The following is a 13,582-nucleotide window of genomic DNA, read 5'->3' as shown; positions in this document are numbered from 1 at the left end:
TCCCGGGAAATGTTGCGGAGGTTGAGGAGGGCAAGGTAGAAGTCAGAATGAGAAAGCCGACAATGTTCCAGCAGCTCCTTGACGCTGCGGACAGCGCGCTCCGCAAGGCCATTGCTTTGCGGGTACACGGGGCTGCTGGTGATGTGGCGAATGTTCCAACGGGCGGCGAAGGCACGGAACTCTGCGCTTGAAAACTGGCTGCCGTTGTCGGATTGGAGAGTCACCGGGGACCCAAAGGTTGAAAAGTGGCGGCGAAGCTTCCCGATGACGGCAGCAGACGTGAGGGAAGGCAGCTGGTCCACCTCGAACCAGCTGGAGTAGGAGTCCACCAGGACCAGGAAGTGTTTGCCACGCCATACGAATATGTCAGTGGCGACAGCCATCCACAGCAACTCGGGAGCCGGCTGCTGCATGAGAGGTTGGCGCTGTTGATGAGGCAGGAGACTGTTGCAGGCAGCACAGGCGGAGACCCTGTCCCGGATGTCCTGAGCCATGCCCGGCCAGTACAACTGGCTTTGGGCCTGGGACAAAGTGGCCTCAACCCCGGGGTAGCCGTTGTGGGCGGTTTGAAAGTAATTATCCCGCAGCGCGGCCGGCACCACGACCTTGTGACCCTTCACCACCACGCCGTTGTGCAGCACCAATTCATCCCGAACCAGGAAGTAGGGCACGGCACCAGCCGGCTGGGAAGAGCGTCGGTCAGGCCAGCCACGGCGGATGACGCCCGCAAGCTGTTGCAGGGCAGGATCAGCGGCAGTGTGTTTGACCAGGGACTGCATCTGCTGGGAAGGAACAATGTTAACGTTCAGTACCATCAGGTCAGACGATTCGTATGGATGGCGGGCAACGGAAGGGAGCGGCGCACGGGACAATGTGTCGGCCACGAACATATCCTTGCCCTTGCGGTACACAATCTGGAACGTGAAACGCTGGAGCTGCAGCATCATCCGCTGCAAACGGGAAGAGGCAACATGGATGGGCTTGTTCAAGATAGAGACCAGCGGCTGGTGGTCAGTTTCAATGGTGAAGGTGTTGCCCAGAATGTAGTCCTTGAATTTGGAGCATGCGAACACCACGGCAAGGAGCTCCTTCTCGATCTGAGCGTAGCGCTGCTCAACAGGGGTCATGGTGCGAGAAGCATAGGAAACAGGCAGCTGCTGGTCGTCATGGAGCTGCAGGCACGCGGCATCGAGGCCGAACTGAGATGCATCGCAAGTGAGGACAATTGGCCTGTTTAGATCGAAGAACTTGAGAGTCGGGGTGCGTGCGAGCTTGGACTTCAGGGCCACGAATGCCGACTGGTGATGCGGGAGCCAGACCCAGGCATTGTCCTTCTTGATCAGCTCCCTCAGGGGAGCACTCAGTTCGCTGAGGTCGGGTATGAACTTCCACAGGTAGTTGACCATGCCCAGAAAGCGCTGCAGGCCAGGCACGTCGGTGGGAGCGGGCATTTCGGTGACCGCTGCCGTCTTCTGGGGGTCTGGCTTTAGACCCCCGGCCGTGAAAACGTGGCCTACGTAAGTGACTTCCGGAACGCGGAACCGACACTTCTTCGGGTTGAGTTTGAGATTGATCTCACGAGCCCTGTCCAGGACTTGGCGGAGGTGCAGGTCGTGCTCAGCGACGTCCCTCCCGTACACCAGGATGTCATCCACGATGATAGCGCACGGCAACCCGGCAAACAGCTGTTCCATGGTGCGCTGGAAAACCTCGCTTGCTGAGTTGATCCCAAAAGGCATGCGGAGAAAACGGAACCTGCCGAAGGGTGTGATAAAGGTGGTCAGAAAGGAGGAACGTTCATCCAGAGGGATCTGCCAGAAGGAGCTCTTGGCATCTAGGACCGAGAAGACTGTGGCCGACCGACCTGTGCAGCGACGTCCTCCACTGTCCGCATGGAGTAGTGCGGGTGCTTGATGGCAAGGTTCAGGTCTTTCGGGTTGATGCAGATCCTGATCTCGCTCTTGTCCTTCTTGGCAGCGACGACCATGGTGGAGACCCACCGGGTGGGAGCACTCACCTCCTTGAGGATGCCCATGGCCACCATGTCACGTAGCGTGGACTCCACGCGGCCCTTCATGGCAAAAGAAACGCGGTGGGCCGGTCTAATCACCGGGTTGACCCCCGGGTCAACAACGATTTTGTAAGCACAGGGCAATTTGCCCAGAACGTCATCAAAACGGTCAGGGTACTCGCTCAGGGGGTCCATGGGGGCCTGCACCAGGTGGATGTCGCGGTGGAAAGAGACCAAGCCAAAGTCCTGGCATGCACGGGCGCCCAGCAGGGTGACGTTTTCAGAATCCAGCAGGAGAAAAGTGAGGGGCTGAGAGGTCTCAAGAACTGTACAGATAACCGTGGCCTTCCCCACAGGGACCAGAACACCTCCCCTATAGGCATGAAGGCGGGAGTCATCGGGAGTAACCCTCTACCCAGATCTTATCTGCTTGAAGAGGCTAACAGACATAACATTGGCAAAAGCACCAGTATCGACCTTCGCAGGGAAGGAGTGGCCATTCACAGTGACATGTACAGAGGGATCTGTTATCAATGCAGGTGCACCCAAAAGCGAAAACACAGTTGAATCACCATGGGAGGAGCTCGTATCAGAGTCAGGGAGTTCATCCGACTGGTACTGGGAACCAGGCGCGCTATCAGAGTCCACGAGGTTGTTTAGACTCCTTCTTGGAGCAGGGACAGGTTTCCCACGGGATCGACATGCCGCAGAAAAGTGGTTCAGCTTCCCGCAGGAATTACAAGTTTTACCCTGCGCTGGGCAAACGTTGAATTGGTGGGAAGAGAAATTGCAATTTGGGCAGCGACGAGGGGTGACCTTAGCAGGCGCAGCGACGGTGCCCTGGCGTGGCGGGCCATTGATCCGCCGGCGGCCAGCAGCACCGGTGAAGTTGATGTCCTGGGACACCGGTTGAGATACGGAGCCAACAGCAGAGGCCATGCGAGCGGCATGCATAGCTTCCCTTAGCGTTAGATCAGGCTTCATCAGGAGCTCGTCACGCAGCTTAGAGTTCAGGAGACCGTTGACCAGGACATCCCTGATCATTTCGTCCGGGGTTATCGTTTCAAGGCGGCACCGCCGAGCCATATGACGCAAAGTGGCAATGAAAGCGTCAATATGCTCACCGGGAATCTGACGCCTTTGGAAGAACTTAAAGCGCTCGATAATGTTATTGGTAGGGATATCGCAGAGGGCAGTGAATTTAGCCATGAGACATACCGGGTCGCGACGGTCTTCAGCAGGGGCGAACTCGAACGAGGCATAGTGTTCCATGGCCTCCGGACCAGCCAGGTTGAGGAGCAGGTGAGCCTGTACAGCAGGAGTGGCATCAGGATGAGAGATTGCAATATAGTGTTCATAGTCGCGCTGGAAGACAGTCCAGCGGTGGACGATGTCCGTGTCAAAAACGAGCGTGTCGGGACAACGACACGAGTTGGACATAATAGAAAATAGGGGGATGGGGACACAACTGGGAGAAAGCAAATAATAAAAATAAAGCCGATGAACAGGAGACGCGAGTCTACCGCTGTGACACCATGTAAAATGACTTGCTTGTCACACAGTCTTTTACTAGATAACTTTATTATAAGCACTACACACACTGTGCACTAGCTGTCCGTGGTCACCACTGGAGCTAGAGAGCGAGCTGGAGGTGGGGAAGCTACAATTATACAAGAGACAATGGGGAGTGGTTAGTAGTGGTGAGGTCACTATGTTAAAGGAGCATGCACTGATCTACATTTTGTGTGGTTATGGACTTCAACAAGTCCTGACTGCATGTAAAGTACCCTGGGAGGTTAGATTGCATGCGATCCAGAGAAGAGCTAGATAACTGGATAGAGTCTGCATCGTGGTAGGAAGCAGAGGGTGGTAGTGGAACTGTGACTAGTGGTGTGCCTCGGGGATCAGTGCTGGTTCCATTACTTTGTCATCAATATTAACTATTTTGATAAGAATAAACAAGGCATGCTTATTAAGTTTATATATGACAATAAAATAGGTAGAATTGTGGACAGTAAGGATGTTTATGAAGAATTACAGCATAATCTTGATCAGCTGGGCAAGATTTCCAAGGGATAGCAAGTGGACTTTAATGCAGATAAGTGTGAGGTGTTGCATTTTGGGAAGTCAAACCAGTGCAGGATCTTCACGATGAACGGTAAGGCCCTGGGGAGTGTTGGAAAGCAGATGGATCGAGGAGTGTCGCCTTGTAGTTCATCAAAAGTGGCGTCACAGGTAGATAGGGGAGTGAAGGTGGCATTTGGCATTCTGGCCTTCGTCGATCAGGGAATCATAAATCACAGGTTATGAGGTACTTCGTGATCAAGGACCCAAATATTCTCATACTGATGATTTTTGTTACATTGGTGGAGGGCTCTGGTAAAGTTTCTAGTTGCTAAAGAAGCTAGTCTAACAACTAGAATGAAAAGCTCCTATCTAATTAAATTCCAGGATGTACATCCTTGTGTAAATTAATTGAATCAAGCATACACTCTGATTATATAACTAAAAGTCTCATGTTGACCACTTCCTGTTTGCGCTGTATATTGATAAAAAAAAAAAAAGCTACCATATATCGCTATGATTTTTGGCCATCTTACTCAGTCCTCCTCCGCTGAGGCAGCCCCGAGGATTATTCTGATCGCTGAAAAAAAGGTTATGAGTGTTTAAAAAATCTTGAGATCAGCTGATTGGTCCTCTCGCTTGTCAATCACCATGATGAAGGTAACGCCCCTTCCGGGGGGGAGGCAGGAATATAAAACCCCGGATGCCTGGACGTGAGTCAGTCACTCTGGAAGATCGCGAGGGAGAGGCCACAACTGTGATTCTAAGCTGTGAACCAACTGAACTGTGAGTCTGCAATGTGCTTGCAATAAATGATTTGTTAGCCCTTAATGAAAATGCAATGAGTTGTTTGGCCTGCCCTGTGCTTGAAACTCCAATGGAAATAGATATGAAAATGAAATGAGTTGTTTGGCCTGCCCTGTGCTTGAACTTGAAATCGAAATGAGTTGTTTGGCCTGCCCTGCAGTTGAAATTGAAATGGAAGTGAAATTAATTGTTTGGCCTGCCTGAAACCACTAATTTCGGCCCACAAGGCCCCTATTAGCCGAGAAACCAGTCCCCTTTGCCCGAAATGCCCGGATTAGCCCAGGAGGGGCATTTTGGCCCAAAAGGCCCGTGTCTAGCCAGAAAACGTGCCTTTCACTGAGATTTTTTTTAAAGAACCCATTTGGCCCATCAGGCCTGTACTAGCCCAGGAGTCCCTTCGGCCCATCAGTAAGTATTCCCCCTGCAAGTATTAAACCTCACCCCAGTATTTTTCTCCCTCCCTTCATTGGCTCCCTGTGAGATCCAGGCCAGGATAGACTTCCCTCCTTCATAGCTGTGATCTGCAGAAAAAGATGAAAAAAGTCTAAAATTGATTCTCCTCCCTCTCCCCCTTCTCTCTGTCTCTCACCTGTTTTCTCACCTTTCTGGCCTGAGTGACTGAGCTGCCAGCCCAAGAATCCATTCGGCCCACAATGTCCATACCAGACCTCTGGAAACCAGTCCCTTCAGCCCATAACACCCATACTAGCGCTCCAGATAGCCCCCCCCCCCCCCCCCCCGGCCACCAATATTGGAATTGGTGGAGAGGTGGAATATTGCGTTGGGGTACCAGCCCTCCCGTCTGAACATGAGACCCAACGGGTTCCCCTTAGTCTAGTAGGGCAATATACATGTCGCAGGGCTATCTTTCATTCATTATTATCGCACCTTTATGTCTTTCATACATTTCTATGTCCACCTGTTCTTTATGAAGTCTTAGACATGATTTGGCATGGAATCAACCAGATTCTGAGTTACCAACAATTTTTTCATCTCGATACCGCTGTTGAATTATGGCCTCGATATTTTCTGTCTTTTGCTACCGTTCTTCTTTCAGTCTCTCCTTGATGATTGACCACAAATTCTCAATCCGATTAAGATTAGGTGTGTTGCCAGGCCAGTCCCGACATGTATCTCCTTCTGCTGGAAAAATTGAGTCACCATCCTAGACGTGTGTCACCGTGCAAGGTCTTGCTGGAACATCTCAGATCCATCTGGAAGTCTTTTTCATCTCCATCACCACTCTTCTTTTCAATACATCTGTATAACGTAGCGATCTTATCATTCTGTCAACTGGGAGCAATGGACCAACACCATAGTAGCTGAAACACCACCAGAGCATCATCTATTCAGGAAGTTTGACGAACTGGTCGATGTGGTAATTTCTCACTGGCTTCCCAACTAATCTCTGAATAAGTTAACTCTGTTGGCCCATCATTGAAAAACACCCTTCAGTCCTCAAGTCCAAACTTTTTATTTTAAGGCCCACTGGTATCATTTCTTCTTCTTCACAGCCACTAGAAATTGTTATTTACCTCACAGAGTTTTTGGCTATCTGAGACATCAACGATGCTTCAAAGTGCTTGAGTTTATTGAAACTACTGCTGCCTGCAATTCTCTCATGGCATTATTTGTCTTTCTTGGATCCTCCTTACTTTCCCGAACCATCTATTGGAGTTGTCTTCCTCTTGCAGCCACACTCGCCCATCCTCATTGGCGATACGGATCTGGTTTCTTACCCTTGCCTGACATACCTGGATACAGAAACTTGGCTCACCCCAACCAACTTAACAATTTCTCCCCCTGACTTCAAGCAATATTGATGCAAGGTTATGATTTTTCTGTTCATCTCCTTGGAGTGATATCTATTTTGTGAATTGCTTGAGTTTTTCTCAAATTATAAAATAATGGGCTGAAGATTCAATGCAAGGTTGTTATTTTGCCTTTAATTTATTTTCAATGTTATCATTTTGGCCTCATGCTGTATATGTATTTCTAGTCTCATGCTAAGTTGTATCTATCTTAATTTTCCATTTTATCCCATACTCTGACTAGCTTCCCTGTCCCTGCTGAAGAAAAGCATCCCCACAGCATGATGCTGCCACCACCATGTTTCACAGTGGGGATGGTGTGTTCAGGGTGATGTGCAGTGTTTTCCGCCACACATAGCGTTTTGCATTTAGGCCAAAAACTTCAATTTTGGTCTCATCTGACCAGAGCACCTTCCTCCACATGTTTGCTGTGTCCCCCACATGGCTTATGGCAGACTGCAAACAGGACTTCTTATGGCTTTTTTTCAACAATGGCTTTCTTCTTGCCACTCTTCCATAAAGGCCAGATTTGTGGAGTGCACGACTAATAGTTGTCCTGTGGACAGATTCTCCCACCTGAGCTGTGGATCTTTGCAGCTCCTCCAGAGTTACCATGGGCCTCTTAGCTGCTTCTCTGATCAATGCTCTGCTTGCCCGGCCTGTCAGTTTAGGTGGACGGCCATGTCTTCGTAGGTTTGCAGTTGTGCCATACTCTTTCCATTTTCGGATGATGGATTGAACAGTGCTCCGTGAGATGTTCAAAGCTTGGGATATTTTTTTTATAACCTAACCCTGCTTTAAACTTCTCCACAACTTTATCCCTGACCTGTCTGGTGTGTTCCTTGGGCTTCATGATGCTGTTTGTTCACTAATGTTCTCTAACAAACCTCTGAGCCCTTCACAGAACAGCTGTATTTATACTGAGATTAGATTACACACACAGACTCTATTTACTAATTAGGTGACTTCTGAAGGCAATTGGTTGCACTGGATTTTATTTAGGGGTATCAGAGTAAAGGGGGCTGAATACTTTTGCACGCCACACTTTTCAGTTTTTTATTTGTAAAAAAATTTGAAAACCATGTATCATTTTCCTTCCACTTCACAATTATGCGCCACTTTGTGTTGGTCTATCACATAAAATCCCAATAAAATACATTTACGTTTGTGGTTGTAACGTGACAAAATGTGGACAAGTTCAAGGGGTATGAATAATTTTGCAAGCCACTGTACATCATTTCCAGATCATTTTCATCCAAGTGTGTTCATGCATTCCATGTTCACAGCAGACTGTTTATCCATACTCATCTTCATGAGTTCTTATCAAATCTTTGTAACTTACAATAGTCTATTTATTGGATTCCTCCATTTCCTGATTTCCAATTTGTTGCTGTACAACACTTACATTTTTGCTCTGCACTTCTCAAGGATGCAATATCGCATCATTATACGATTGAGGTAAGTTTCACAGAAATCATTGGAAATTATAAGTGAATAATGTGTATAAAATCATGAGAGGAATAGATCAAGTAGAATGAGTAGAGTAGTAAGTTAATCGAGGACCAGAGGACATGGGTTTAAGGTGAAGGGGAAAAGATTTAATAGGAATCTGAGGGATAATTTTTTCACACAAAGAGTGGTGGGTGTATGGAACAAATTGCCAGGGGAGGTAGTGGAGGCTGGGACTATCCCAACGTTTAAGAAATAGTTAGACAGGTATATGGATAGGATAGGTTTGGAGGGATATGGACCAAGCGCAGGCAGGTGGAACTAGTGGAGCTGGGACATTGTTGGCTGGTGTGGGTAAGTTGGGCCGAAGGGCTTGTTTCCACACTGTATCACTATTAATACCCAGGGAATGAAAAATGACCATAACTTAGAGATATTTATACTTTCAGAAAAATAAACGGTGGACATAAAAGCGCACATGGATAAAACAGCAAAATCAACCAGTGATTCAATTAAGTTGCACAAAGATGTAGTATGTGAAGGTAGTGCACATTTCCCAAATGCCCTACTGGTCTAGGTTTCTACTAACTTAATCAAAGAGAACAAGTGGGAAAGATATGATTCCACTGGATTACCAGAGAGTATCGGTGAAGCACCCAATTTTCAGTTCTCATATGCACAATCGAAATCAAAAAGCAGATGAATCCAACGAAGGTGCTGCAATATTTTCATTTTTAATCACAGGAAAGTCACATTTAGTGAAATCCAGTGTGAAATTACTTCGTCACCTTTGTCTCCAATTCCCTCACTAGAGTCACACTCCATGGTCAAATTCCAGACTCCATATGCAATGTTTTTCAATTAATATTGTCGTTTGTCAGGTTAGGCTCAGTTTTGGCATGGATACTGGAAACTGGAGCAAAAAACTGTTGAAGGGACGCCATGAGAAACATTAACTTTTCCTTTACCTTGATATATGCTGTTTGACCCATCAAGTTAAATCAATTAGTTTTTATGCACACAATTTTTGCATTTACATTTTCTGCAGCTGTATAAATTAAAGATTTCAAAAACACAGCAACTGATTACACATGATGCCACATTGAAAAAAGAGTCAAAGTAGGCTGGACAATTTACTTCACATTTACTCTGCAATAAATGCAGTTACAATAATTCACTGTGCTTATAATTGAAAATACAATTCATAGACAACACATCCAAAGTAAAACCAATTTCCCAATTATTGGAGGCATCTTACATATCATATATTAATACTCGTCAGTTGCTAGTCATGAAAAAGGTCACTTTTGTCCATTAACTGAAAGTATTTATAACATATAAAGCAGAATTAGATTAAAGAAATTATTCATGGATATTTATTTTAAAAATACAGCCTTCCTTTCCACTTTGTTTGCACATATTTTGGCAATAGATTTGTGCGCTCATTGGTGTGAAAGAAAGGTCGTACTTAAATAGTTTGAGCATCCAGCATCTTAACAATGCCAGGTGAGATTTAGGCACAGTAAGGCACAATAGTAAGCCGTCTCTACTCTGAATGCTCTTTGAACATCTAACGTCAACATAGCATTCTGCATTCCCAGCAGTTATATGATCATGCAATCAGACTGTCAAAATAATCCCAAAATATCGTTTTGTGCTCACTAATTAAATGGTGATGCATACTTCATCCACATCATATTGGATCACTCAGCCAGAAAGACACACTTGGCTCATTGATCTAACCTCAATTTGGAGCCAAGCTGACAAACTTGAAATGGGGTGTTGAATCCTAGTAGTTTTTGCATATAATGATCACCTTCCTTGTGATCACAAATGCAATGCAGGAAATGGGCTCTTCGCAAATTATTTCCTAATCCCTCACCTACACACTGGTCATATTCCAAACTAGAAATATGGACAGGATTTCAGGAAAATTTGAAGTGCTTTATCCAGGAGCATTCTTCAATTTACAAAATTAAAGGCTCCACCAATAGTTAGCATTCCAGAAATGTCTTTAAATTTAATGACAAAGATCTTTATGAAATTCTCATTTATATATTTTTTTACAAAATTAAAACTCTTCTGAAGTTAGCAATTCCCTATGTAAAGTATATTGTATTGTTGTCATGTTAATAATAGTTGCTTTCTGTCATTAGATCTGCAGAACTGCCACACTAAGGCTTTGCAATTTTTTAAAATAAAACTGCTACTAAAATTTGCAGTCTTTATTGTTCTTTTCCTAGAGTAAAAAAAATAAGCATACCTGTTTTACTGCAATTCTTTTCTTTCATTGTTTTCTAAAAAATCTTATTTGCAGTGATCTCTAATTTCTGCCCCTGCTCGAATTAACCTGAGTATTTGGTTATAATGCTGACAAAGTGGATGGCCACATGAGTGAAGAGGATGACTGCAATTCTAATCAAAAGAAATTAAAGCATAGAAAATAATGTGATTTTAGGACTCAATCCATTACATGAACCTATATGCATGTTAATCCCACCGTATAAAAACAAAGAAGCATAATTTTCTTGTATGATAGAAATCTCAATTTAAAACAACTGTTCTAGTGATGAATTGCTAAATTAACTGCTCAAGTAATTTATAAAATAATTCAACTTATAAGAGGAAAGGTAACATTTACTTCAGCCGGCAATAATAATTTGGCATCCCAAAACAAAAGGTCTATTTTCAGATAGTATCATTGTTTTAATTGCATTGGTGCAGCACTTTGTATTTTTATGCAGTGATAAAATTATGACCATTTTCATTGCATGTACACCTTGTCATTTACTACTAACAGGAGAGGAAGGACAATTGTGTTACACTGCATCCCCAAAGGATGGAGGGGGAATGATAATTTCCCAGATGGGTCCCTGCATTAGTTGTTCCCACTGGAAGAGACAGATCATAAACTATATTTTGGCAAAGTTGAGCAGATTTTTTGATGCTTTTGTACAAGTAACTATTTTCTTATAGCAGAAATTCTGGAGGTTAGGAAAATTTAGCCCTAGCTATAGCATAACTTCTTAAAGCTGGAAAATGTGGATAGGTCTGTAATAAACCACTTCCATTTCTGGTTGAGCAGAGCAGAATTTCACAAGCATATCAAATAGAATCTGCTATATTGTTTCTCTAAAATGGGGACATTGTGAGTAAAAGAGTACCCTGCCAACTTCCCTTTCCTCTCGGTATTATTGGCTTAATTATTTTCTGTTGCACGTACCTAGAAGATAAGACTATTTGCTGCAGAAAATTAAATAATATTTGAAGGAAAATTGTCAATGGAAAATCTAATAAAGCAGTTGGCAATTTGTCTGTAGATGCGCCGGTGTCTGTCTTTCAAGATGATTTAGCTTTTCTTAAACGTGGAGAGTCCCTATCTTCGGAAGTGACGGTTCCATTTACTCCATTAGCTGCAAAACAGAAAGACAGGTTACTATTGCTTAATTCCTGTGGCCATCTGGGACCAAAATTATGTGAACTGCAAGCAGGCTGAACTACACAGAATACACAAAGCAGATGAAATAGTAACAGAATAAAAGCCAACTGTGCAAGGAGGAACATAAAAATATATTCTCTGGTGTCAGACTCGTTCTATCAGGAACGAACCCAAATGAATAATTGAGTAAGTAAGTAAGTAAGTAAGTAAACTTTATTTATATAGTGCATTTTAAGACAATTTGCATTGACCCCAAAGCGCTTCACATAATTTAAATAATAATAAGTTCCATAGAAAAAGGTTTTTAAAAAAAATGAATAAAAATGGACACAACATATTAAAGAGTTCAACACAAAAATTGAGGTGTAAAACGGGCAGATACAACCCACTGCCATCTCCCCAACCAAAACCCCGCCCAAAGAAAATCATGAATTAGTGAGGGAAGAGATCATATTGACCTGGAAATACATTTTGGAATCATGTAATATTATTTTTGATATGGTTACAACCAACTAAAATGTTTATGACTTCAAGCGGGTGTATACACACCCATTTGTTAGTTATAAAGGAAGAACACAAATCAAAAATGGCAGGAGAAAGACCAAAACACTACAGCAGTTGTATAAATCTGAAATAACAAGGGCAAATATTGAACATTAAGTCTGGTACCTGTAAGAGAACAGGTAAGTAAAGGATAGAGCCTAAAGCACTAATCCATTTGCAGTTCCTCTCCAGTATACTAACATCCAAATTGTGTATAACTCACACCTACGACTGAACATTTGCCACCTGTTGTGGGACTGCAGGCATCTTCTGCCATATGGGAACTCTATCTAGGGACTAGGGGAGAATACGTGTTCGGCACGGACTAGAAGGGTCGAGATGGCCTGTTTCCGTGCTGTAATTGTTATATGGTTATAACTCAGTTCACAGCTGCACTTCTCTCTACCGGTCTGTTTAGCTTATAAACAGTTCTCAAGAACAGAATCCCGCTGTAACCCAGGGAGGATCCAAATTCTTCTTCCACGTGCCAATCAACTTCAAATTACCATTTTCATTTGAAGAAAACAATACATTTTAACAGGTTTGAAAATTACTAAATTGCTTCCAATGCCACTGTTTGGCACCAAATGTCACCACATCTTAAATGACTAAGCTAACCTTTATTTTCTCCTTTTTTGGTTGCTTTGTTCTTTGTGTTGCCGGCTTTCTTTTTTAGAGCCTGTATTTGTGCATGCTCTTTCCATCTTTTGAGCTGGAAATTAATGAACTTCCACATCATATATGCTTGTGTCAAGCAAATGGCAGCCAGGGCACTTATTCTGTAATTAAATACAGAATTATATAGTTATATTTTCTTCACCATTATCATATTCCATTTACCAAAAATAATTGCGTGTTTACGGGCAGATCATGAAGTGGGTTAGTCAATTAATTTAGACAATATGGAAAAAAAGCATATTTAAAAAAATGTTTTATTGTCATCTCTCCTGTCCAAATAAAATCATCATTGTTAAGGAAATAAATAATAAAGAATTTATGCCAAATTCTCAATAGTAATCCTGCCAAAGTTATTAAAGCAAATTTGAAGCAAAAGAAAAAAGAGCTGTTGGAAAGACTTGGCAAGTCAGGCAGCATCTGTGGAGAGAAATAGACAGTCGAAGGTTCAGGTTGAGACCCTTCATCCTGTCCACGGAAGCTGCCTGACCAGGAGAGCAGCAAGTCTCCTCTTCTTCCTCCAAAACCATGCGTTACAATGTTGAAAGTTTTGAAGGCAACTCAATAGATAAGATGTCAAGGAAAGGCCTTTAAATTAGAAATAGGGACAGATATTGCTTTGATTTGACACTATAACAGGAAAAGCAAGTGGCAATAAAGCCCCAGGGATGTATGAAATTATTTTTGTGAAAAGGCCCAAGCTAGGTTTAAAAAATGGTGCAGCAATAAACTAGTTTATTCTTTGTTATACCACAATCAACTGGATTGCCAAAAATAGTTTAA

The 13,582-nt window shown here is 43.8% G+C and overlaps 1 protein-coding gene across 1 annotated transcript in view; it reads right to left on the bottom strand.

The window, feature by feature from the left end:
• Positions 1–8,859: 8,859 nt before the first annotated feature.
• tram1 (translocation associated membrane protein 1) overlaps positions 8,860–13,582 on the bottom strand; it is a 28,743-nt gene continuing 24,020 nt past the window's right edge. The window contains exons 10-11 of the mRNA XM_033019333.1: positions 12,743–12,903; positions 8,860–11,555 (exon numbers count right to left, since the gene is read on the bottom strand). Coding sequence (XP_032875224.1) covers positions 11,482–11,555; positions 12,743–12,903 — 235 coding nt within the window. The 3' untranslated portion in view covers positions 8,860–11,481. The remainder of the gene's footprint in view (positions 11,556–12,742; positions 12,904–13,582) is intronic.

Source organism: Amblyraja radiata, chromosome 4 (genome assembly GCF_010909765.2).
Source record: "Amblyraja radiata isolate CabotCenter1 chromosome 4, sAmbRad1.1.pri, whole genome shotgun sequence".
In the NCBI taxonomy this organism is placed as follows: Eukaryota; Metazoa; Chordata; class Chondrichthyes; order Rajiformes; family Rajidae; genus Amblyraja; species Amblyraja radiata.
This window is presented reverse-complemented; position numbering and strand designations above follow the sequence as displayed.